The sequence below is a fragment of the Mytilus galloprovincialis genome, chromosome 8, assembly GCF_965363235.1.
Source record: "Mytilus galloprovincialis chromosome 8, xbMytGall1.hap1.1, whole genome shotgun sequence".
NCBI classification, from domain to species: domain Eukaryota; kingdom Metazoa; phylum Mollusca; class Bivalvia; order Mytilida; family Mytilidae; genus Mytilus; species Mytilus galloprovincialis.
In genome coordinates, this window is record NC_134845.1 from 67,579,004 (window position 1) to 67,606,935 (window position 27,932).

Below are 27,932 nucleotides of genomic sequence, written 5' to 3' on the forward strand. Positions count from 1 at the left end.
ATCCAGGAATAGGAGATGATAAAACATTTTGTGGCTCATTTTTTATTTTATTTTCTAACTGTGGAGTGCTACCTAAGCATAATAAATAAGGTGACAGACATGTATGGTCTGTTGTGTATATGGAGGATAGTTGCACATGTGATTTTCTCATTGGCAATCATCATGATCATAACCAAATCTTCTTTTTTTTGTAACTTTTGAGTCTGATAGTTTTATTTTTTTTTATTTTAAATTATTATCCTATTCAAATAATGCTTGAACATGATGAATAAAATTGTATAAAATTGCTTTCAGCATAGATCATACATTTGCAGAGAATAATTTCACATTGTAACTGAAAATATGGGGGAGAGGGGGGATTTATTAAAATTATTGAACATGAGAAGTAATTTTAAACTTCCATAATTTAAACTATTACCTGTTCCAACTGGTATAACTGTTGCAAAGATTTCTTTTATACACTATAACTATCATCAAAGTGATACGCCTTTCCAGTTTTCAAGATGCCCAAAATTATGGCATTTAGATCTTTCTTTGCTTTTGGTGTCCATGATATACCATGTACTGTTTTAAGGTGGGAGAAAACTGTATGATTTCCAGCATTTGTCCAGCTGAATCATCAAAAACTACTCACGGATGGCTTTAAATTCCTCATATTCCACATTTCCAGCAAATAATACAATAATTTCAGTGTTATAAATAATCCTCATTCCCGTACAGAATTTGTAACTGCCTCTGTCTGGAAGTGATCACCCGTACATGTATGCAACAATCTCCTGGTGAGGAAAATAAGTTTCCCAACACCACAAAATTATGTAGTTTTATTAAATCTTATCAAAATGTTCAATTATGTATAAAAACATACAACAGAAGTTCATTTTACTGTCAAAACATTACCAGCTGATTACAACCTTTATCGGTTTTTAAATTGAAGAGCATCACTTTTGGTATGTCTAAACACCAAAAAGTCGAAAATAAACTGCTGTTTCCTGACAGTTTACTGCATTAGAACATTTACATATCAACAGATACCAGAGATGTTATTATCATTTCCTGCTGTATTCATGGTCATCTTTTAGAATATATATCAATTGTTATATTGTAGGCTGTTTTTGTTGAGAAATTAATACCCCTATTTTCCCTTTATAAGCAGTCAAATTTAGTGAAAAATCAAATTCATTTTTTTATACATAATAACCCAATATGACTTTTAAAAATGTCATTTCCCAACAAAACAAGGTGGATACAATACAAAAACACATGTATCTCAAAAAGGTTGTTGAACAAAATTTCTAACTTCTGCCTGGTTTTCTTTGGTACCAAACTTTCTCTTTTTTCTGAAACAGTAGTATAACATCACAACATAGAAAGACACACTATAAAATATCAATTGAAATGACTTAACTCAATCAAAAAACGAAGTGACACAAATAAACACACAATGAACGAATAAATTTGATCTGTGGTACAATGAGAATACAGAGTTAATAAAAATAAGGGATGAATTATTAGGGTAAAAGCATAAAACTGCTGTGAAATGTTAAACAATTTTAGAAAAACATCAACTTTGAAAAATTAGGGTTAATGAAAATAATTTTGTTGCTAAGTATACTTCTTGTTCTGTCTATATATTCTTCCGGTATGGAATACTAACAAAATTCGTGTAGGTAAATAAAAACTAATCCAAAACTTTGTATATGTGGGGTGAATATCAACAATAAAACAATACAATTGGTGCTCGATAAAACTTCGTGTTCTTCATGTACATGCAGGAACAGTACTTGAGGAGAAAGGAAATAATTTTGATATTCATAGTACGAAGAGGTGACAATTTATAGTAATTCCAAACAATCAAAGCTGGTATACATCCAGTTACTTGTTAAAATTAAATAACAAAAAGGCATTACAAATAGTATCAATAGGTAAAATCAACAAGAAAGTACGATTTGAGAGTACACGTAGTTACTGAAAGCTAGTTAAAAGCCAAAACAATTAATATTAAAAAATCATGCATCAGAGACTAAAATCAACTAAAACACATCCCAGGGATTTAGTATTTTAACGTCATTGGCGGTCAAAGTGTGTATGCATTTTTATAAAATAAATGCATATATATATACAAAGAAAGATACTTGTTTGAAATTATAATCTTTTAACGATCAAATGATAACTCGTCTGAACATACATACCTAAATCAATGCAGTCGACTCCTGCTGTAAAATGCACAATAGTCTTGTGTTCATTTAAATCGTATCTTGACTTAGATATTCCTAAATTGCGATCAACCATATATAACCAACTGAAAGAAAGTCAAAACTATGACTATTGAAGCTCTTGATCACTCAGTGATTAATTGTGTGTACATTGTATGTGTGTGGTTATTAACCCGGAAATAAGTCATATTGTGAAAGTACTTTTTCGTGGTATCAATTTTTGTGGTTTTAGCAAAAGATACATGTTCTTGGGTTTTTAATTCGTGGATTTTAGTTTCCCAAGAAGAAAAAATCGATTGAATATTGAAGCCTCTACTGATCAGAAATGAAGACTATTAATAATAATCAAATGTTGTTTTATAATGTAGACATTTCAAGTAAGGTTCTCATTTTCATTTACCTATTCGTCCTGAAAAACTGAAAACATTCAACAAATTTTGAAATAAACTAGTTGCTTACGGAAATTTGGAAATTTGAATTGTTGCACACGTGTAATCAGAAGTGAATCTGATGACACTAATAACCCGCGATTGAGTGCTCAAATGATTAAGGACCATCAAAGGTGTTAATTGGGTCATAAACATGTCATGACAATAACACCACATGTTTTCGTAATATATATTTTGTGTTTTATCTCTTTACAATAAATAACAACATACACATTCAGTATTGTAAGAGTTTTCCTGTAACAACAAACGAACTACAAACAAGTTTTTAAAATGTTGAACAACCAACTACAGATTGGACAATAAATTCATATTACAAAATATAAGTTGCTACAGAAGGATAAGCAGGTCCCTCTCTACTATTTGATAACCCTTAAAGGACATAAGTCAATTAAAGCGCTTTTCGTAATAAAGTTTGGATATATATGCAAATACAATACCTGCTGGTGAGGTCTAGGCGTATCGCAAAAGTATTTTGTAGAGGTGTAGATACAACTACCACATTTGTTCCGTCCAAATTGCATCTTAAAAGTGTGTTATCCTGATAAAACCTAACCCAGTATACATGGGCATTGACAGAAACCTACTGGATTTGTTGTCTGTATAACTCTTTCTAATGTTTTGTTCCCTGATGGATATTTAAATCTTAAATGAAATATTGAAAGTTATCTTATTAAACTTCATCCGTCTTTAGGTTCATTTATCTGTAATAGCAGAATGCTATTAAACAACAACGGTGCTTAGGTAGATTGAACCACGAAGATATCCTAATTATTAAAAGAAGTAAATATACGTCAACATTACAGCAATCGAACAATAAAACGTTTAGTGGAATGTGATTTGCGATAGCAGTTATTCTCCAAAATAGGATCGCACACTTAAACATACTATAAATTTCGAAATGAATGCTACGTTTTTAATATTGCGAAAATTTGCAACAGAATATGTGTGGCAAATATTTTGAATTCTTATAGCGCTACCCCGTATTTGTATGCAGCATTTCCGGAAATTGTTATAATAACCCCTCCTTTAGTCAATTCTTTAAAAATAAATAATAATAGATGCAGGCATTAAAGACTCCATTTTCATTATCAAATATCCCATGATGTTGTTATGACTTTGTCAATAATAAGTTTACATGCAAAAGTTACGGTAACAGCTTGATTGACGTCTTACACATTTTCGGTATTTTTATAGAAAAATGAGCAGCATAATAAACTTGATACACAGAAACAAAAGGGATCAATATTCTGAAGTTTCTCACTGAAAATATTTTTTTATTTATTTTACTTCCCTTTGTCAACCTTAAATACGACAAAAATCATTGAATTGGCAACAAGTACAAATAATTATTACATTGGTTGCAATGAATTACATAACCAAGTTAAATAAAAACCGATAATGTCACATGTGAAATAAACGTGGTTATATATGTAGGACTCAACTCTATGGTGGGTTCCAAATCTATGGCAGATCTTTGTACCGGATATTTTAGAAAAAGAGATATACTATAGTAAATATTTTAATTACTGTCTAAGTGTCTACGGCTGGCAAAGTTTTTAAAGTGGAATATAAAATAACCGGATACCAATTTGATTTAAAACGTCGTGAAATATAAAATAAAGATGTCTAAACGATGAAATAAATACTGTTTGAAAATTGTTAATTTTTATTTACCATTTTTGTTTTACCTTCTTGTTTGTTGGGGGACTTACTAGTTAGTTTAATAAATGGGTTAAACATGCTTGCTGTTCGGTGTGAGCCAAGGCTTCGTGTTGAAGGCCGTACCTTGATCTATAATGGTTAACTTATATAAATTGTTATTTGGATGGAGAGTTGTCTCTTAGGCACTCATACCACATCTTCCTATATCTATATAACATGCATAGATAAAAACATGTTTATTTTTACGTGCACATCATTTCAATCTGAAAGTCTGTATGGAGGTATTTGAATTCATCATTTAAGATTTTGTTTGCGGATTTCCATCACGATGTGGTTGACCATTATGAAATGTTTATTTCACAAATGTTTATAGACATGCTGGTGTCGTACATGTCCACTTGTTAAAGACAAATCGTTGGTCGTATAGATACTGTATTGTTTTCTATTTGCACAAAATTTGCCATAGATTTGGACCAACAAAAAATCCGCCATAGCTTAGGAAATTACAAAAACTTGTAATAGATCAGGATTGCATGACGTCACATTTGCCATAGATTTGGAACCCACCATAGATTTGAGTCCTATATTTCACTCTATGGAGTCATACAACAATAGACGTAGTCAAGATGTCGAAAACGTCGGATCAAAACAAATTGTTTATTACATTTTCTACATCAATTTCATAAAAAAAAAGTATTTTGCCAATGTAATAAAAAGAACAACTAATCAAAGAATTAGAATATCGAACATAATATAACTCGTGAACAAACAACACTGATAAATAACTCATTCGTGAAATTAATGTGTTGTTCTATTACTATCTCAGTTGCGAAATGTCATCTTATCTACACACACACACACACACACACACACATACACACACACACACACACACATACACACACACACACACATACACACACACACACACACACGACATAATCATATGGTCGTGTCCTTATTCAAAAGCACATACAAATAATCTACACACAAACATGTTCTTAGTAATTACTAAAAAGATAAAACAGCAGTGTTTTTGGCATGATACATGTAGAACAATTTGTATTACTGTTTTATTACGAATGATCTTACCTTACTATAAAATCAACTTTCGTTTTAATGTGTTGTTTCTCAATTCACGTCTCGTTATATTTATTTATTTAAATCCTACCATAAGGAATTGGAAATCAATATATATTTTACACAATATTCAACGGTCTTACCTGCCGATTATATGTGTGCATTTCATTCAAGCATTAAGCTTGTCATACATTTTTAAAAGACTTATCCAACTGGGATATTGTGTTGTCATACATTAAACTCGGATATCAATTTACATTTGGCACTGTAATTAGTTTCAACAAAACAAATATGTTACACAAATATCTGTGTTTCTATTTTAACACGAATAATTACTTCTGCAAATAATTAATTTGTTTTCTAACTATCGTAGATATAAATTCATCTGTATAAAATAAAAATAAAATAAAACACACACTTGTAATGATTTGATCTCAATTTAAAGATGTAAACATGTTTGCTTGTCATGTTTTGGAAGTTTTGTCAGATTTTCGAAATCCTTTGGTTTTATCCATTTGAATGCCTTAAAAAAATGAAATCTTATTTATTTTTTTATAGTTTGTAGAACTTTAACTGGGCAATGATAAAGCTATGAAAAATCAAGAGAGAACATTTTCACGCCAAAATCCCAATGGCTAATATTTCGAAAACAAGCAAATTAACCTCTATATTTTTTTTTTGATTTTTTGTTTCCTCAATTAATCCCCTATCAATATATACTACATGTAGTCTTATGGAAATTTATTTATTTTGAAAGTGATCAGCAAACTTCCTTAAGGATGTACTTAGGTGAGGTTAGGTGAAAATTAATTAATCAAGAATTTAAAATTGATACTATAAGCTGGTAGAGCAGTCTTTAAGGATAAAAATAAGCTAAATATATTAATAGGTCATGGACCTCCTTTTCGAGGTATTTGAGATTTAAAATATGGCGGGAAAAGGCTGACTCGGACTTTTACCTTATGTTTGCATTGGTATTTTTTGGGTCCCAAAACAAATGAAAGAAAATTAAGAATCTTCTTAAATTTTGGCAAATGACCTTTCATGAGCTATTTAGTCTTGTATGAAAAAATAAATGGGTGTTATAGGGCAAAATATTTTACCTAGTTTTGTATGGAAAACCCCCAAGGAGTCCGAAAACTTGACACGAATTACAAACCCTCACCTAAGTACATCCTTAAGCTAGTTGTCACTGAGAACATACCAAAATTGGTAAAATAACAAAAAATAAAAAAAATAAAAAAAATGTAAATAAAGTTGTTCATGTTGTTCTCATGAACCAACTTGTAGAAAAAGAGATCATTTCAAAACTTTAAACAAAAAAAAAAACAATCAAAACAACATCCTTAAATCCACTACATAGGAAAATGAATAGTCTTATTTAATTAATGGACTGAAATGGAAGACAGTAGGTTTGAAGAAAAATTTTCTCAAACAAAATGTTTAAAAGATATAGGAGTTCTGTTAATAAATATTGCATCTTGATAATGAAAATATTTTTTTTTTATTTTAATGTTCCTTTTCTTCGCTTAATTTCGGCTACTGATAAGCTAAAATGAAAATGCACTAAAAAATAAGATATCAGTCTGGTTTATATTGATAGAATTTGGATTATTTAATTTATAGATGGTTTGTTTTATGATCATTGACTAATATTCAAATTTATGAAAATTATTATTATAAATAATATCAAAATAATAAAATGCTATTCATCTTTCTTGAACTATGACTTTTTCAGAGGCAATATATTTGCTGTTATATTTTTTGTATTCACCAAATCATGTGAAAAATTAGTGACACAAATTTTAAGACACAAAAAACATACTCTGTTTTAAAAGTCATTCACCTACCTTTAAGCATCAGCTCACATTTCAGGGTTGCATGGGAACAACCACTGATTTGGTAGGGTTCGAGTTGCTCAGTATTCTGTGATGTGATTTATGTGCTGTATTTTTTTTATATTTTTTTTATCCTGGCCTTGTTGATTTATTTTCGACGTACGAGTTGGAATGTGTCATTTGGTATCATTTAAACTTCATAATAAAATGGGAATAAAATGAGACTCATAACGATGTACCAGAATGATATTTGCTTTTATCGGCAATTTGTAAATTTTGTCCTTTAATATTTCTGCCTAATATTTTCAAGATCATGGATAGAACTTGATACTCGAAAGTATTAGGCAACGGCGTTATGTACCAGTGACGTAACGCTTCAATTTGTCAATGAAATGCACGAGACTTCCATCATACAACTGACAACGAACCAAACGTTTTGGACGCATGAAAAAACCCTCATTATTACATTAGGTCCTTTCTCTTTTCCATGGACAGACCTTTTGATTATGTTCTCTTTATAAGGTCATTCCACTTTTCAGTGGAAAGACCTATTGTTTTTCTTCTGATTATTTATTTTCTTCTTCCGCCACTTTTATTTGTCTCGTATAAAAATTGTTTCCCAATGTTGATTAGATGTTTGGTATATGATATCAGACAGTGTATGTGCCCATAAAATTGACCCTGCTTAGCCGAACACTTTTCTTTGAATAAGTTATCTTTCCAAACACTGTAATTGCATCTCCATAAATTTCAAAGAAAGCGACAATTTTATTTAATTGCTCGTCATATCCTCAGTATGTTATGACCAATTTTTACCGAAGCGATACAAAAACTTCATCTGAGAGTTATTTCACCTTCTGTGTTTAACATAAGGATTATATAAATGTATAGCATGGATGGTTAGTGATATATATCTCAAATAGTTGATTTGAGGTCTTAGGTTCATTGAAATGAAATTGAGGTCAAGGTCAATGGTCAAGGTCATATTCTAAATTTTTACTTTTTCTTTTACTTTGATCTTCTCTGTCAATTTCAAAGATATATATATATATATAAAACAACTAGTTCAAAATGATGGTTGTTTTCTGAATATTCTATTTTTTCTCTTACCACCAAATATTTTTCTTGCTCTGTATTTTTGTTTCAATTGATGTCACTTAGATTTTTTTGTATATCTTTTCATACAGTACGCTTTCAAAACTGACCCTGTGCAATCGAACACTTTTCTGTGTGAGAGTTATCTCTCCAAACACTGTTTTTCATGTAATGAGATCTCCTCCGCAAACATGATATGCATGTTTGACAGGTAAAGATTAATAAGTGATAGAGACCTAGGGTCTTTTAATTTGAATACATAGGTCCACATAATTTTTTTGTTGTCAAAGTCTAAGGTCAAGGTCTTAAAAATTTTAGTTGAAATGGTGCATCACCAAAGATTAGGAGTTACAGCCCTCCTATATCTAATAGTACTAGAACACACCCGCGAAATCGCGGTCATTTAGAGCTTGGTTGAAAGTATGAAATCTATTGGAGGGAGAATGTTTGTAAAGATTTTGTGTCTGGAGAATTTCAGTAAATTTAAAGATTTCATGTCTGGAGAATTTCAGTAAATTTAAAGAGTTCATGTCAAGAGAATTTCAGAAAAGGTATCAAAATTCATAGGTACATAGAAACAGTTTAAGTCCTCTCACTTGTTTCCAAAGTCCGTTATTTTTCTCTCTGTTAAATTCCATTTTTTTCGGGTTATGTATACTATAAATAAAGTGTATTTGCTATCAACAATCTTTTTCAAGTTTCTTCTCCCATGCAATCACTGCTATATTATATAGTTTTTATCAACGCGATTAGTCTTGTCAGATCCCCGAGAACTCCTATACAATGTATGTGCATGTTTAAAACCGGATGTCCTGCTTAACTTAAAAGCATATTCGCGGGCATTTTAAGCTTTGTTGAAAGTATGTTAACTATTTTAGGATAACTTTTTGTAAAAGACTATGTCTGGAGAACTTAAGAAATGATATCAAAAGCTATATAGGTACATGGAGACAGGACAACATTTTTAAGCCCTATCTCTTTTTTTCAAAGTCCGTTATGATTTTGTTTTCTGTTATATTCCTTAATTTTCGCGTTTCTGTATAGTATGAGCATACGTATCTATATTATAGATATTACAGTGTATTTGATTTTAATTCTAGGTTACTTCTCCGTAACGATCACTGTTATATTATATAGAGAGTCTCTACATAGTATAGTAGTATATTAATCATAGTATACATGCAGGTAAACGCGAACATAATTGTCCTGTCCCCGTCCGAGTAAGTATGATAATTATGTGTAAGTTAAAACTGCGATATAATGGTAGTTGTTCTTACTATCTGAAAACCACGATATGGACAACACTCTGATTGACTTATTTTTTTTTTTCATTTTTGTTATCTATCATACGATTGGTTCTCAATGTTAAAACCGGTAGTCATGTCTGACTTAAAAGTCGGTCTGATGACGGAACCAAATCCAGACGCATTTATTTTTGTTTTTCTCCCAAAATAACCCAAACTGAATAGTCATAAGAATGGATGACAAATGCGACTATGCATGGTACATATAGGACACAAACATGACAAAGGCATGATAATTAATTTATTATGGGAGGAAGAGAAGCGACACCAAATGAGATCTTTTCGTTTAATGGTATAGATGCGTATAATGATATAACTCATTGAACATACATATTACAGACTTAGGGTCTTTTGATTTAAAGTGCTTGGTTTATGACCCTCAACTTTAGGTCCAGGTCATAAGTGAACTCGACGTTCTAGATTTTGACCGTTTTCTAAATTCACATTTATTGGTCTTGTTAAATCAAACTAGAAATGACATTGAGACAACCGAAAGAGGCTATTTTTTGTCCTTTTTTGTGTAAAAGTAAAAAGAACAATATATTTTTGAAAACAGTGTCAAATTATACCGGTAATGATATTTTGTAGACCGGAAGTAACAATACCTCCCTTATAGGAAATCAAATTGCATTGAAACCATATATTATTGGAATCAGCATTCAATGAGCCATCATTTGACACTGGAACTGACGGGCTCGCTTGATATTCTTGATACATGATATATAATCAGTTATTCAGACCTTATGGTGTTATTGCAATGTATTGTAAATTCATTTAAAAAAAAAAGGTAGATAATGAATAAATCAGTTATGTCGTTTAGGGGTTGAAATAAAGTGTCCGGGTAAGGTGAGACGTCTTTCTATGGAAATACTTCTCCCTTAGTTTTTCGGTAGAGTACAGAGAAGTGTACATATTTAATCAAATTAGCTTGTTCCGGTCAGGCTATTCTTGCAACCATATATTTACCACCTATCTAGGATCATTTATCTTTCACAAGGAAATACTCTGCAGTCAGGTGAGAGACTTTTTGCTTCGTGTTGAAGGCATCAATGTAAATTAGAGACGAATAATTGAAATAAAAGCGCCGTTCCTTTGACTTTTTGTGGTTTTCGGCTGCACACGTAATTATTTTGTTTCATTGATGGATACCATATCCGTTGTTTTCTAATGTATACATGTTATTTTTTGTCATGAATACAAGGATATTGAAATTTTTCTGTCTTAAAACATAAGACGCAAACTGTATCTATAAAATTACTTAGTGTTTTTATTGTAATGAGGATTTAAACCTTTTTGATATATTTTTCACTCTATAAACTGAACACTTAGATAATACAAAAAGTGTTTACTGGTTCATGTTGTATAATGAGTTTCCTTAATTTCAGATAACAACAGTAGAGGTTACAGCAGGTTAATGTCATAATTACTAATATGTCTCAACCACTTCCGTAGGTTTCAATTGAGAATATTGCCGTTACTATTCGTTTCATGTTGAGTATTATCCTGTTTGATTGTGATTTTCGATTTTGATTGATAAAACTCTAGGTTGTCCCTGTTGATGTTATAAATATATTCACTTTGCAACGATACAATAAAAAATGTTGATGCTAGAATGTTTGCTAGATTATTCAATGATACAGAATCCGACTATCTTTCAAAATAATTTTCGAATAGTGCTTTGAAAATTAACAATTAATTGGAAAAAAGAACTGAATAAAACACAATACTCATTTATTTTTGTGATTAATTAATTCTGTAACATTTACGTTTATTCTACTATCTCACACAAAACAGCTCCTTTCAGAACAACAAGTTCTGGATTCTTAGAAACAATAATCCTATGACTCGGATATTGTTTCTTTAATTTATTTACAAACATGTCGTCTACATGATCACCTGCTATAAATAGAATGCCGATTCCTGATGCTGAATGCTTTGCTAAAGTCTTTTCTACCATTTCAGTAGTAAATTCTGTTGCATTTTCGTTAAACTTTCTGAACAACTCTGGACTCATCCTTATTTTATCATTCTTAAATTCCACTGATTCTTTAAATGCTGTTTGGTTTATTGTATTAGTCAGTGTGTCACCTGTACGTTCTTCATATGCATCGTACCATCTAGGAGGAACACGAACAGTCACTTTTTTATCTGACTCAAAATATTTCAGTTTCTTTTCAAAATTATCTAAAAATTCAGAGTACTCCAATGGATGATAATCTTTTAAAAACTTAAAAACGTCCCCTCCAAATAAGCGTTTTAAAAATCTAATAAACTCTTGTTTTGCGCTTTCATTTGTATTGAAAATTTTCTCAATGATATTTATTGTCTTTTCGTTCACTTCTATCACAGTCAAGTCAATAGCTACCCCTAAAAGATAAAGGAAAACTATGAACTAAACAGCTTCGGTGAGTGGTGTTCAATTCATTTTAATCAAAATATTACACCAGTATTCACATAATTGTTCAAATGCTCTTATTTACAACCGAGTGACATCAATTTGTCAATTTTTACCATCAAAACTCATCTACATAAAAATTGTAAATTTGATACAGTCTATTGGCAGCAATTAGTTATAACAGTCTTTAAAAAGATGTAGTTATGTGCAAAAATATCTTCAAATATAGGCGTGACCCCTGACATTGATTAGAAAAGCTGAGCAACACAGATATTAAGATATGTGAAGAAAAATTGTCATTTGAATACAACAACTTTTTATTTGAATACACAATACAAGAAATAAAAACCTATAATGCTTAGCATAGCATCATACATACCTCCTAAATGTATTAATAGCGATCTGAAGTTTTTTGACAGTGGCGCAATCTGTTCTTCGCCAAATGTAGATGGTGAACTTGTAAATGTTCGATGATACTTTAGCTCGGCTTCGGGTCCCTGTACAAAAGTTAACTGATCTTGTTTGATACCAGCCTGAAATATGATCATCCATATTAATATTCCATTGGCACGTATCTTACCAACAACCAACAATCCCAATTGTTATTTAAATGCCATTCTATACAAATCATGGAATCAAATGGATTCATATATTCGGAACAACATCGATTAATGTCTGGTGTTAACTAAATGAATTTCTACTGGAATTTTACCGCATCAAAGTTAATCAGTCACATGGTTCTCATATTTTAAGACACGATCTTACTGTTGTTGATATAACAATTTGGTTTAAAAAAAAGACAACAGTGTTGTAAAATACGTCATAAAATGCTTATAGTATCTTATAGTACAATATATAAACCCCATTGGATATTCAGCGTCTTATAAGATAGCAACGACTTTGCATTGCATTAATTTATGTTTATTCCTACGACTTCCAGTTTATTTTCTGTATTTTAAAATAATGAGTGCTAACAAGTATTTTTAATTATTGTTCTTTTTTCAACGAATTGGGATAGCAAATATATGAAACACTCTCGACACCAGTTTTAAAATAGCAATGATGCGCGCATATCGTATCTCCCTTTTGGTGTATGTTTCATTTTCTATGGAATATGTATACCGCTAGATAATGAAAAATATTACCTTACGTGTGTATTATTGTTCTAATCGCATTTTTAACATGTTTAAGAAATGTGAATGGATTTAAACATAATCTGGAGTACTAGCGCTAAAGGATACTAATGTTTATGACTGAGATTGTTATACTCCACCATGAAAATTTTGTAAAGAACCATTTTCAAGCAACTGATTCACTTAGAATTCTGCTGACATGTTCCTCTGCTTCGTAACCTATACTATGAACAGATTTATCAGGTCGGAACAAAACCGCCGTGGAAGGTTTAAAGGTAACTATACCTTTGTCTTTTGCTTCCCATTTTGGACAATATAGACCTCCTCTCTTTAAAACAAACGTTTCACCCAAACAAAAGATGTATCTTGAATTGGTATATCAAATTTCAATGGCGGCAATAACGTCTTTCTTTATTCTCAATCTCGTTTGCTGAATAGGCCGATAAGTGTTTTGAAGAACTGTGAAAGGATTTGATAATAGTCTGCAGTACCATCACTAAAGAATAGCAATGTTTATTACGTAGTACTTAAATCTATGAATCATTCCACAATAGCAACTTAAAGAAGAAAGGGCGTTTTGCAATTTCAAAAGCTAGATACATCCAATAGTTACCTTTATACTTGCGGTGTTCATAAGTTGGAGTTGTGAGGGTTCCAAAGACCCAGGTGTTGTTAATATCCACTGTATATCTTTGTCGTTGTACCCTAGTTTTCGTCTTGCTAATTCATTGATCAGTGTGTCTTTCATTTGATTAATGAAGCTAGATATCACATCTACTGCTTTCATTGTAACATTATGTTGGCAAAAATCTTTTATCTTGAAATCTTCAAAAGCTGTACCCTTAAAACAGAGGAAACATATTAATAGAGCAACTTAAAAATGAAAGTAATAGGGACTGAGACTACCATTGGTTATAAGTATGTGTTGACGCTGTTCAGTATTTTTCCTAGAAATAAACCTTGTATGGAAACCTGCAGTTCGTCTTTGTGTGGAAAGCTTAGCACGAACATTACACGAGTCATCGCGGTTAATGTCTCCATTCAAGGTAGACAAGGCTTTGTAAGTATATCACATGAATCATAAAGGTAACGTCACGTGGGCAACGGGTTTGATCGTCTGATGAATGTTGTTCAGGTATTCAACATTTCTTCAACACAGCCAACCTTTGCATGCGTTTTATGGAAGTTTAATCACCTCGTTTTGTTAATTATGAGTTTTAATGACGTTATAGACGAAAATCTTGTGTTTCACTGAATAGAGGAACATACATCCACTCCATTATTTCCTGAAGGCGACAACAATCTCATCAAGCCTCTAGATCTTATACAAAGTAAAAAAAAACACTAAAGAGCCGATAAAAGCCTATGTGAAAAGTATGTACACGCTAACTATTCAGTAATCTGATTATCGGTTATTGTGCGCAATAAAATTATAAAATGAACTATTTTTTATAGCTGAACATTTTCCAATGTTAAAGTGTTTGCTATTGTTTTTTTCACTGCTTCAGAGTCAGCTAATGGCATAATATGAATATGATTAAAAGAAGATGTATGGTATGCTAAAAGAAACATCAAATAAACTCATCATAGATACCAGTACTAAATTTTGTAAATACACCAGACGCGAGTTTCATCTACAAAAGACTCATCAGTGACGCTCGAATCCAAAAAAGTAAAAAAGCCAAAGTATGTACAACGTTGAAGAGCATCAAGGACCAAAATTTCCTAAAGGTTTGGCCAAATACAGCTAAGGTAATCTATACCTGAGGTGGAAAAGCCTAAATATTTCAAAAACTCCGAATTTTGTAAACAGTTAATTTATAAATATAACCATATTAATGATAATTCATGTCAGCACAAAAAAATGCTGACTACTGGGCTGGTGATACCCTCGGGGAAATAAATCTCCACCAGCAGTGACAAACCCAAACATAGTATTGACAAAACTGGAACATCTTAGAGTTACTGAGACAATATCTGAAAATATCTATTTTTGTCAATAGGACGAACCACAAATAAATGTCTTTAGAACCGGTAATTTAATAGCTCAAATCGAAGATCTAACATTTATGAGCTAGGAACTGTTGTCTGTAATTCAAACAATTGCTAATATGGTAACAATGGTAATTTTAGAAATGGTATCAACAATTCCAATTCTTTCCTGTTACCTAAGTGAATCGATTTTAAAAAGTTTCTAATGGGAATAAGGAATATGTTAAAAATACTATTTGTGGTTTACTAGTATATCCTACAATAATTTATCAAATGCCAATTATTTATTTTAGCATTTTTAATACAAAAGGTTAAACCAAACTATGTCGGTAACATGATAGAATCATGAGTAACAGGACAAGTAACAAGAAAGAGTTGGCAACAGGAATGATTTTTTTTTTCAAATCAATTGCTTTATTTCAAAGTTTAAGAAAAATACATCGTTTTAAATTGGTCACAATTGGAAGATAATAGCAAACAATGTCATTCACCTTTTGAAACTATATTTGCACCATGAAAATCTACCTACAATGTAGATAATGACAAATTTAAAAAAAAAATCTTTTCTGTTATCATCTACTATAATACTAGATTGCACCATGCTTTCTGTTGATATCAAAAGTAAAAAACCTCTTTGCCTTTTTAATCGAATTGTGTGGCAGTTTACTTCCATCTACACACCAATTTAATACGATACTATAAAAGAAATTTACAGTTATAGTGCTGACAATGAAATATTCTCAGAAGGTACACAAAAAGGCTGTAATAGGTGAGAACAACAAGTTATATTTCTCTTAAATTCTAATCTTTGGGGAGTTCGGATTTTTCAAACTGGCTTCCATTCAGCTATACATATGGATTCATACATTCAGGAAATGATGCTCTTCGCATTACATTACAAGAAATCAAATCTTGATTTTTCAAATTTTTCCACAGGTGAAAAAAAAAACTCGTGGTAACAGGAGGGAAAAATTGAAAAAACCTTAAAAAATGCAAAGTTTTATCAAATACTTTAGTTATAATAAAATAAGACCAGTAAGGGACACGTTATCTATATGATCTATCATATTTATGAAAATCGGAAGCCTGTTTACTTTATTTGGATATTCTTTAATGATTTAGTCGTCAGAAAACACCACTGAACAACATAATTTTTTTTAATTTGTTTTTTTTTATCTTTTTTTAATTCTTTTTTTTTTGGGGGGGGGGGGGTCGGGGGGTTGAACATTCAAATTATAATATCTTATTGGCCTAAACGTAAGAAAGAGTTTTTAATTTGCAATAGTAGACTAGGTGCATTATATACTCTAGTTAATACAGAAACTTTAAAAATTTCAAATAAAAAAATAATTGCTGGTGAAAGATACTAGTATTGTCTCTGCTATATCTGAAACAAGTATAACTACGTATTTCAAGCTCAATTATTTGAGTAAAAATAGCTATGAATACATTCTACCAATCAAATAGTTTATTTTAGTTTATTTTAAAACATACATTTATTTAGATTAAACTAGTATTTCTATTCATAAACCAACATATACTTATTTACCTTGAGATTGTTAAACTCCACCATGAAGTTTTTGAAAAAGAACCATTTTCCGGAATCTGGTTCACATTGAATTCTGCTGACATGTTCCTCTGCTTCGTAACCTATACTATGAATAGATTTATCAGGTCGGAACAAAATCGCCGAGGAGGTTTTGAAGGTAACTACTCCTTTGTCTTTTGCTTCCCAGTTTGGACAATATAGACCTCCTCCCTCCAACGCAAACTGTTTACCCAAACAAAATACATATCCTGAATGTGTGTATCCAATTTCAATGGCAGCAATAACGTGTTTCTTTATTTGTTTTGTCTGCAAAAAACGGTTTATTATCGATAAAACGATATAATAATGTCTGCACGATTGACGGTCTAAGTTGATGGTTTTTAAATTATCTCAATCTCGTAAGCTAAATAGTCCGGTAACTGTGTCGCGATAATTAGATGCTAATGAAACGTTCTAAATATATGGCAAACTGCCTTATACGTTGAATTCCTTGTGTAAATAGTGTTTTTTCTGTATTGCTGCTGTCGACCAAAAGGAGTTAAAATTCAGTGTATTTACCAATGGCAACTCTGTTAAATCGAGGTATATACTTTAATGTACGTTAAAAACGCTTTTTTTGTTGTATCTAATTAGTTAAATTCGTCAACTCACTGTGCAAGAAAAACGTGAAATGAAATGTTTCCAATTGGATTTTAATACATATCTTCAAATTACTTCGTCTTTCTGTCATACAAGTTACGTTTTCCGAAAGTGTAAACAAATCGTTACTATCCTTTTAAGGCTGAACTGTTAGTCATAATAAATTGGCAAAGCATTCAAAGAGACATGTACATGTACATATGATATCATAAGTATGCATTCTCGGACTTAAAGCAAGTGATACTTCACAGATTTTGATAGCATCATATACTACTTTCGTAGAATGCTATAATAGGTGTAATCAAGTAACATTAAGACAACATTACATATTGTTTGTGTATGTCAAATAACAACATACCTTCAGAGTGCTTGCTTTTCCAAAACGATATTCACTGGAAAATACCACTGACGGTTTTGGTGCATCATTTAATGATTTGCCACCTTGCTGTCGTTGCTTCTGCAAAGACTGATTTAGAAAAAAAAATACTATTTAATTAATATATATGCTACATGTAAATACTTACGATTGAAGTAAATTCCAGCATTAACAAATTAAATGATGTTTGTACCGTAACATGACTTTACAACTATTAAAAAACATGAAATCGGTTCTTGTTAGTTTGTCGTTCGAAGAGAATATAGAACGAAATTACATTTACGATGAATCAAAGTGAGCCGAAATTTCTAAAAACAAATTGAAGAACATACCTGTACAGTGCCTGTCGTTTGATGGTGGCTCTGATTTGTAATTATCACAGATTTTGTTGACTCCTTTTTCAACTTTGTAGGGTCTTGTCGCACCTGCTCATCATGCTATAAAAAAGAAATAAGCAACATTACGTGGTAAAATATATGTAATAAACAATTAAATAGTTATCAATGGTACCAGGATTATAATTTTGTACGCCAGACGCGCGTTTCGTCTACATAAGACTCATCAGTGACGCTCATATCAAAATATTTATAAAGGCAAACAAGTACAAAGTTGAAGAGCATTGAGGATCCAAAATTCCGAAAAGTTGTGCCAAATACGGCTAAGGTAATCAATGCCTTGAATAAGAAAATCCTTAGTTTTTTCAAAAATTTCTACGTGCGTAGAAACATGCTGTATATTTAGTTGTTCTAAAAAGGTTTTCGTTTGGCAAGTCAACGTATATGATATTATGGCAATTTATATCTTGTCAATATATCTTTTATATCAAAGGATAACACCTTGACCTAAGATACTCTGTCAGTGTAATGGATTAATTGAATTTAATTTAACAACTAAAGGTCACACATCTGCCTTCAACAATGATCAACGCCCATATCGCATAGTCAACTATTAAAAGACCCGACATGACAAAAGTAAAACAATTCAAACGAGAAAGCAATTCATGCAATAAATAGTTTGTATTGGTAAATGGGAAATACAAGTCGAACAATATATCGTCATTACATCAATCGAATTGTCAAATATATAATATATTATAAAAAAAAACTTGATTAATCGAATTTGATTATCAAAAAACTAAAACATTGAATTTATAACATTTTTGTATCCTGATAGCTTTGTATAAGTTTTCAAAGACTACGACAAGATATTGTTCCGATGTTTTAGAAATCGAAAAAGAAAATGCAGTTGATTTATTCTTTTTATTCTATGTAGCATTGCTGTCGTTGCTTCTGCAAAGACTGATTTAGAAAAAAGATACTGTTTAATTAATATATATGCTACATGTAAATACTTAGGATTGAAGTAAATTCCAGCATTAGCAAATTAAATGATGTATGTACCGTAACATGACTGTACAACTATTAAAAAACATGAAATCGGTTCTTGTTAATTTGTCGTTCGGAGAGAATATAGAAAGAATTTATATTTACGATGAATCAAAGTGATCCGAAATTTCTAAAAACAAATTGAAGAACATACCTGTACAGTGCCTGTCGTTTGATGGTGGATTTGATTTGTAATTATCACAGATTTTGTTGACTCCTTTTTCAACTTTGTAGGGTCTTGTTGCACCTGCTAATAATGCCATAAAAAAGAAATAAGCAACATTACATGGTAAAATATATGTAATGAACAATTAAAGTTTCTACGTGCGTAGGAACATGATGTATATTTAGTTGTTCTAAAGTGGTTTTCGTTTGGCAAGTCAACGTATATGATATTATGGCAATTTATATCTTGTCAATATATCCTTTATATCAAATGATAACATCTTCACCTAAGATATTCTGTGAATGTAATGGATTAACTGAAGTTTTCCTATACTACAGAGTCAATCCTAAATTTAAAAAAAAACAGAATTCCACCTGATTTATAACCATACAAAAGCAGATATGGTATAATTGCCAACGAGTAAACTCTCCACAAGAGACCAAACGACACAGAAATTAACAACTATAGGTCACCCATCTGCCATCAACAAGATCAAAGCTCATATCGCATAGTCAACTATTAAAAGACCCGACATGACAAAAGTAAAACAATTCAAACGAGAAAGCAGACGGCATAATTCATGCAATAAATAGTTTGTATTGGTAAATGGGAAATACAAGTCGAACAATATATCGTCATTACATCAATTGAATTGTCAAATATATAATATATTATAAAAAAAAAAACTTGACTAATCGAATTTGATTATCAAAAAACTAGAAAATTGATCATTGTTTTTTAATTTTTTTTATAATATAAATTTATAACATTTTTGTATCCTGATAGCTTTGTATAAGTTTTCAATGACTACGACAAGATATGGTTCCGATGTTTTAGAAATCGAAAAAGAAAATGCAGTTGATTTATTCTTTTTATTCTATGTAGCATAACAAGTACATGAATTTACTTTTGAATACTCACGTCTGGTATCGCCGCATCTGGCAATTTGCTTTGTTCTTTTACCCCAGTTCTAATTGCTTCATTTGTCTTTTTCTGAAAAATTCAATTGAATGAATCATTTTAAATACTCATGTACATGTTTTCAACATTTCAAATTAACATAGATTGCATAATGCGTTGAAATACTTGTATTTACAAATACACACTTAATAGATATTGCTGGTGCATTAATTTAGTTCAAATCGACTCGTTTGTTTTACAAAGGAATACTAGTAAACATCCGCATATAATTGACCAATGCACCTCTGAATATTGTTAATGTGTTTTTAATTGGTTGACACAGAAGGTAGATTAACAAATATTTAACCAGGTATTTTGAGATGGACCTTATACTAGAAAAAAGTAAAGAACATGCAATTAATACTCATCTCATATACAACAATTCAAATTGTTTACATTAGACGAATTTCGTCTACCGACCGTGCAATACCATCATAGGAAGTTAAGGTCGTTAAAACCCATCCTTGGTATTTCGTCTACAAAAGTTTAATTAATGACGCTCGAATAAAAAAAAGACGTTTCAAATAATTTTCTTAGTTGAATAGCATTGAAGGCCTAGCATTCTGTTTGTTTCAGTTAATACGCTTTGTTTGTCTGAGATCCAGTAACCAGAATCAGCAATCACATGGATTATAAATCAAAAGGTAGTTAACGCCTTACTGAATTTGAAGATCCCATTTTGAAGTTATGATTCAAGTCCTATTGCTCATGGATAATTTATCACAATGATTGTTTTCATTTTCCTTTCCTGCAAAATAAAAAAATATTTCACAATCATTAGAGCTCCGGCTAAAAGGGAGGTATGAATATTGAATTTCATAATAAAACGCGTCTAAATTTACACAGATTTGTTAGTTTATAACTTGCCTTTGTTTATATAGAAAACTGAAAAAAAAAGACATAACAGTTAGACAAGTTTTTCCTAATTGGTTTCATCGAATAGAAACGCAAAAACAAATAAATTGATGATTACTTATAGTTAGTGTATTTGCTGCACTGATATACATTGATTATCGAGAAAAAATAAAAACCGATTATTTCAAATATGAAAAAACGTGAATATTTTAGTTAACTGACGTCATACATCAATAGGCAATGTCAATGACATTGCATCAAAACGATTTGTGAATGCGTAGAATAAGATATAATTCCTCACATTTTGTCTTTAATTAAAAAAAACCATTGCACATGAAATATAAAGTATAACTATTCAAAGTTCACATATCGAAAATTATTTAGCAAGTGACTGCATAACACTAATAATTAAGTTATGCGCTTCGCGCATTTGTGAATTAATGTGTTGTTCGTTCATTCGAGAATTTGTTTTGGTATTTCAATTCGTCGATTAGTTATTCTATAAATTATAATGCTGGTGGTGGATGCTGACAGAGATAAAGCAAGTTTGTCTGTAAAAGATTTAACTTTGTTATTCTGTGGAACACATTTTTAGTGTGATCATCGTCCAATCTCAATGATTTGAAATTCCCCATTTTCTGCAAAAGAAAATGCCTGTACCAAGTCAGGAATATGACAGCTGTACCCATTCGTTTGATGTGTTTGAGCTTTTGATTATGTCATTTGATTAGGGACTTAAACATTTTAAATTTTCCTCGGAGTTCAGTATTTTTGTCATTTTCCTTTTCATACAAAATATGGTAGTACACATAACTTTAATTTTAGGATAGTGATTTCTCTGAGAAAACGTCATGTTTTAAAGTTTAGATGGCATCATGTGAAAAAAACCTTTAAAGGATAGAAGTTCAATAGAAAGTGCAACGGTACTGTTGACAAATTGGAACGGTGGTTACAAACTAAGGATTAAATTAATTGGAAAAATACTCTATCAGAATTAATATAATGGAAGGATGATTCTCTACCTTGCAACATACGAGTATACAAATGACTAGGGATGTCATCTGTCAAAGCCAAAGAAAGAAAGAAAAGGGAATCAGTGTGCATTAGTTAGACTATCCCTCTTGTGGCATATAAACATAGACCTCCTTAATTATTTTTACATCATTATCTTGATTGTTTGTAAAAATACCGAGCGTTCGAGATGCTTGAAATTAATTTATAATAGAGCTTTAACACAACACATTTTTAATTTTTACTTTCAGTTTCAAACATAAAAATATAAAGATATAAACCGGATTTTTATAAACCACACCGAGAGCACACACACAATTGTTATTGTCGATTTTCTTATCATTTGAAAAAAAATTGTTTTCAAATGTAAATTAAATTACACATCCTTTTCAAAAGACGATAGAAATCAGTTTGTTACTACATTGTTTACATAATACATGTATAGTTACCTCGCTATATAATCCTATCTTCTTTCATTCCAATGTGTGGTTTTTTTAATATACGTCTCGTATTAGCGATTTCTATCATGTATATACACCTGAACATAATAGAATTATTCGTTATCAAGACATAACATGAAATATTTTAACGTACATAACATTTAACAGTTACACCTGTATATTTGTTTAGTTGATTCGAACTTCATTTAAATTTTAGCTTTTCAAAACGCCAACAAGACTAGAATGTTAAATTGATTTTCCCATGTATTGTGATTTAAAAATATGATTTGTAACATTTAAAAAACTTTATAACGTAATTACACAGATAGTTTTAAGAACAAACACATGATAGCAAAAGCAGATTCAATCTTGTGCTGTAAAAAATCATTACTTATTTATACATTAAATATTTTATTATCCACATAATATGCACGAGAAGCTTAGGACTTTTAATCTTCTTTTAAGACGCTAGCAATTTATTTTGTTAAAGGATGCATGTCAGCAATTTCATTTGTCAAAAAACACATGTCAGCATTTTAATTTGGCAAAGGATAAAATAAAATGTCAAACAACAATAGAAGTATGAAAGACAGTATTATACGATATAGCCATTAGAAAATTGAAAGACAAAAACACTTTCAACCAAAGCACTACAAGAAGAAATGAGGAAATGTACCCAATTGAACTATCCTCATAACGATTTCATTTTTTCAACAGTCAAGGTGTTAATTTTGTAATACTTTTCAATTTATTTATTTTTTCGAATCGAGAGCCAGTCATAGGTCCCATCTCGACAAAACCCGCGTCTGTCACTCTAAATTATAAAATATATATACATCTCAATTGATTGTCTGCCTGTGCAATTTTGTTTTCATCAAGCTCAACAGCTAGCGCTGGCATCACATATTATTTTTGTAAAAAATAAAAGCTGTTCATGAAATATAAAAATTGGACAAAACAGTAAGTATATTTTACTCAAAAAAACATAAAGATTCGCCATGATACTTTGGGGCCGAATTCGGTGATTGTTTACTTACGTAATTACGTCATACACACTAATTTCTGTTAAATATCACGAGAACGGCAAATACATTTGATATATTCTGTTTCGGAATATATTGACACACATTTATAAAACATCAATAAACTTTCTCGAAATCGAAATCTTAAAGATTTTGGAAATAAATCTGAAGTGAAAGTAAAAAAAAATGATCGTCTTTTTTCTTTCCGTTGACATGTTTCACATTATTTTTATTTTTGAAATGAACAAATTAAAAGTTGGAAAATATCGTCAATCCATTATTTATCTAAATGCAAGTATAATAAATAGTTTTCAAAGGTACCAAGATAATAATTTAATAAGCCAGAAGCGCGATTCGTCTACACAAGACTCATCAGTGACGCTCAGATCAAAATAGTCATAAGGCCAAACAAGTAAAATGTTGAATAGCATTGAGAACCCAAAATTCCAAAAAATTGTGTCAAATACGGCTAAGGTAATCTATTCCTGGGATAAGAAAATCCTTAGAAACATTTAAAGTTTTGTGACAGGAAATTTATAAAAATGACGGAGACGATTATTGGCATTCGGGATGAGGACTTTTTAGACAAATTATCACGGGTGAATGACCTGGGGCAGGACAATTAATTTCGCGTTATACTGCATGTATACTATGATTATAATTATATATTATATAGAAACTCTCTATATAATATACCAGTGATCGCCATGGAGAAGAAACTTTGAATTGATAGTGAATAGAAAATGCACTTTATCTATATTATATGTATGTTCATAGTATACAGAAACGCAAAAATCTTGGAATTTAATAGAAAGAAAATAAAACGGACCATGGAAGAAGAGAGGGCTTAAGATAATTGTTCAGTTTCCAAGTGCATATAACTCAGTTTGATATGTTTTCTGAAATTCGCAAAACATAAAATCTTTTACCAAAATGCATCCTACGATAGTTATCATACTTTCAACCAAGCTCAAAATACCCGCGATTTCGTGGGTGTGTTCGAGTATCATTGATATTACTTTACTATAAAATCCGCTTTCATTTTAATGTGTTGTTATCGTAAATACGTCAATATCTAATACACACAATATTCAATGGTTTTACCAACCAATTATGCGTGTGTAGTCAATATGAACTTCATTTAAGTATTAAAAACCTGCTTATCGACTGTGACATTGTTTCGTTAAACATTTAACCCGGAATTCTATCAACGTTTTTCCACTGTGGCTCTGGTTCAACAAAACAAATATTTGATATTCTTTAACAATTCATCATCAAAAATTGATAATATCTGCAGAAAGTTAATTTGTTTAATGACCTTCTAAGATGTAAATAACAGACAACTGCTAGGATATAGTTTTTATCTTATTTGAAGATGTGATCATATCTCTCGTCACAGCACATGTTTTATCAAAGCAAACATGTATAAGAGAGGCAAAAAATACCAAACGGACAGTCAAACTCATAAGTCGAAAGAAAAAACTGACAACGCCAAGGCAAAAAATAATACCTACAGACAAAAAACAGTAAACTAATCACCAAATGTAAAACTAAATACTCCATCAAAAACTGGATATATTCAAGAAGGATAAGGAGATATTGCCTCAGATGTTGCAGCCATCGTGTATCCTATCTTTGGACAAATTCGGTAAGTCTAATTCGATAGGTCACATTTGGTAGAAAGGGAACGGGATTGTAGATAGTAATTTTGAACATGTCTGCTGTCATCTGTGACACGGATATACCATAACACTCGTGATTGTGTCAGGAATATTTACGAAGTGACCATTTCAACTTCACCACTTGGACATTTTTTAAATATATTCCTTGTGAACAGCAACACTCTATCAAGGAAATCGTGATAGGAAAACAAAAATTGATTGATTCTATGTTGAAGAATACACAGGCACCAAATAATCATCTTTTGCTAATCATCAGCATCGATTATGTCTGCAAAATATTACGACATCATGTTAATGACGACATTTTCAATGTAATTCCATAATTACATCGACAAATTGAAATATTGAATATGTCAAACCATAACTTGCCTTCTGCTAAAAAAAAATTTGAATAAACACTAGAAGTAAGAATTGCGCTGAAAATTAAAAACCACCAATTGGCGAGTTAGGCATTAAAACATTACTAAAAGTGTTGCTGTACTACATTTTGTAACATGTTGTTGATACGATTGATGTAATATATTATCAGTTTGTTCAAATATAACGTTTTGGTACTAAAGAATACCTACATGTTGTATCTGATTTGTAACATTTTATAAAAAAAATGAGATTTGAAATGGAGATCGTGTATAAGAGACAATAACCTGACTAAAGAGCAGAAAGCAGCCAATTTAATGTAAAGATGTCATATACAGTCAGAAAAAAACATAACCTTAAACAAGATAAAGGTACAAATGTAATAACAGATTTTAAAACCATGACTATGCTAATGTATATAACAATAACACTTAATATGATTTAATTAACTTAAAACAAAATCAATATTAAACCAATATAACAATATTCAAAGTTGTAATTACAGTGTTGAATTGGTTACCTTTTCGAATAAGTTTATTTAGAGGATCCATAAGTTTACACGGATCCTTTCTGAAAATCCTGGCTCAAAAAAATATCTCCGTACAAATGAGAATGTACTATATCGAACCGCTTGAAATAAGTTCTCTATAAGAACAACCAACATTTACTAAATTTTTATATCTATAGACAAATTTGGTAAAGGTTTCAAGCAATCTGTGGTAACGAAATTCCTGACTTGATAATTTACCAGTAAAACAAAGATAACCGTTAAAATCCAAAACATCACAATAGACACGCACATAGCGAACGAGTTGTGATATATAAATACCGTAAGATGGTGCAAAAGGAACATCGCCATCCAAAACAGGACAATTAACAATAAGAAACACAATTCGTCCGTTTTGTCATAAATTTTAGTGTAGAGTTTTCCGTGTTAAACTGAAAGTTTTTAATCTAGCAAATAACAATTATTTCCGTTTATATTTGATTTCTTTAAAGTAAATTCCTTTGGGTGAATTTCTGCAGTATATTTAAATAATTCGGTAATGGTAAGTGATGTTGAATTTTCAATTGATGCAATTTAGATGGATATTTACTTTCATGAATATCACTGCATTTTACATGTAACTTTATGTCAGTTCAAGACTCTAAATATTGTAGTTTTTTATCCATAATTCAATTTATTGAGCTACAGTACATGTATGTCAAAGAAGGTTAATTATTAATATTTTATTATCAAATGAACAATTTCAGTCAAGCATTGTGTAAGCCATTTAAACCTAAAACTTAAAAAAAACCATCAGGTACAGAAGATTGAATAAGCTACTATGCTTGCTGGTCAAATTTGTTCATCATTTTATAACAACTTTCGACACCACAGAACTTTCGACACCACAGAAAACAGACTATTTAAATGATAGATAAGTGAAATAAATATGGGTGGTTATCAATCTATAAGTTAAAAGGCAATATTTTTTATAAAGCGTATTTTTATCGATGCATAAATGTATTAGCAAACGATGGATTCGTTGTCGAAGACCGTCAGCACAAATTCAGCACGTATTTTTTTGTTCTCCTGACAAGCCCTAAAAGAACAACGATTTGCAATTTTGTAAATATCTTTAATGTTATTTTCTACGTGAACCGAGCAAACATGTTGTATATTTAATGCAAATCATTGTCAAACAAAATGTTCAAATAAAAGTATTTGCATTTGTCAGATTTATTACAACAAAAAATGATATACTTACTATCAATATAAACCAAAATTAAAAGACTCCTTTATGGGGTAATTACACAACGTTTACGATTTTAGTGTTTTCTCAATTATTCCTAACACTGTTTCATTCAGTAGATAGAAATTACAACATCAAAACTGATAAGTAATACACTATTCTTTTCAAAATGCTTTCCATTCATGTTTGTAGGTTGACATACTAAAAAAAATTATCAAATATTTTCAGGAAACTAGTACAATTTTATTCTTGGGCATTTAGGAACCCGGATGATTATTTTCTAATTTTTAGTACACAAACAAAAAAATTATCTGCACTCCGATGTTTAAATCTTTAAAATCACAATTTTAAGATGATTTTTTTTAAACAGCTACATGTATCACATTTGTGTACAGCTCATTCTTTCATGAAGATACACCCATTTTATCATGATGAGAAGAAACTAGGAATGTCAAGAGAGTGTGATCGTACATGGACCATCGTCTGCGAATAAATATAAATAGATATGGTATGAGTGTCAATAGGACACATCTCTATTCATGCCATAGTTTGAAAAATTAAACCATTATAGGTCAAAGTACGGCCTTCAAAAC

General features: G+C 30.8%; 1 protein-coding gene and 1 long non-coding RNA gene across 4 annotated transcripts in view; both read right to left on the minus strand.

Moving 5' to 3' along the window:
- LOC143042422 (uncharacterized) overlaps nucleotides 1-27,932 on the minus strand; it is a 47,393-nt gene that overhangs the window by 5,024 nt on the left and 14,437 nt on the right. The gene's annotated exons all lie outside the window — the stretch shown is intronic.
- LOC143043484 (heat shock 70 kDa protein 12A-like) lies at nucleotides 11,355-22,643 on the minus strand. 3 transcript variants are annotated; one of them, XM_076215766.1, is made up of 10 exons: nucleotides 22,552-22,643; nucleotides 20,897-20,984; nucleotides 20,198-20,269; nucleotides 19,265-19,357; nucleotides 18,058-18,162; nucleotides 17,708-17,815; nucleotides 16,711-17,016; nucleotides 13,783-14,010; nucleotides 12,416-12,569; nucleotides 11,355-12,008 (listed from the first exon to the last, which is right to left on the minus strand). In XM_076215766.1, the coding sequence occupies exons 2-10, from the start codon at nucleotides 20,912-20,914 to the stop codon at nucleotides 11,410-11,412; spliced, it is 1,683 nt and encodes a 560-aa protein (XP_076071881.1). In that variant the 5' UTR covers nucleotides 20,915-20,984; nucleotides 22,552-22,643; the 3' UTR covers nucleotides 11,355-11,409. The 3 variants fall into 3 exon arrangements, with proteins under 3 accessions (XP_076071881.1, XP_076071880.1, XP_076071883.1); XM_076215765.1 differs by having other exon boundaries at nucleotides 19,265-19,360; XM_076215768.1 differs by lacking the exon at nucleotides 19,265-19,357.

What these genes read in the sequence shown, in the direction of transcription:
- LOC143043484 (XM_076215765.1), bottom strand. An exon ending in CAGATGCGGCGATACCAGAC is followed by an intron (nt 19,361 to 20,197) that starts GTGAGTATTCAA and finishes TGGCATTATTAG; the next exon opens with CAGGTGCAACAAGACCCTAC. An exon ending in AAACGACAGGCACTGTACAG is followed by an intron (nt 18,163 to 19,264) that starts GTATGTTCTTCA and finishes TCTTTTTTATAG; the next exon opens with CATGATGAGCAGGTGCGACA.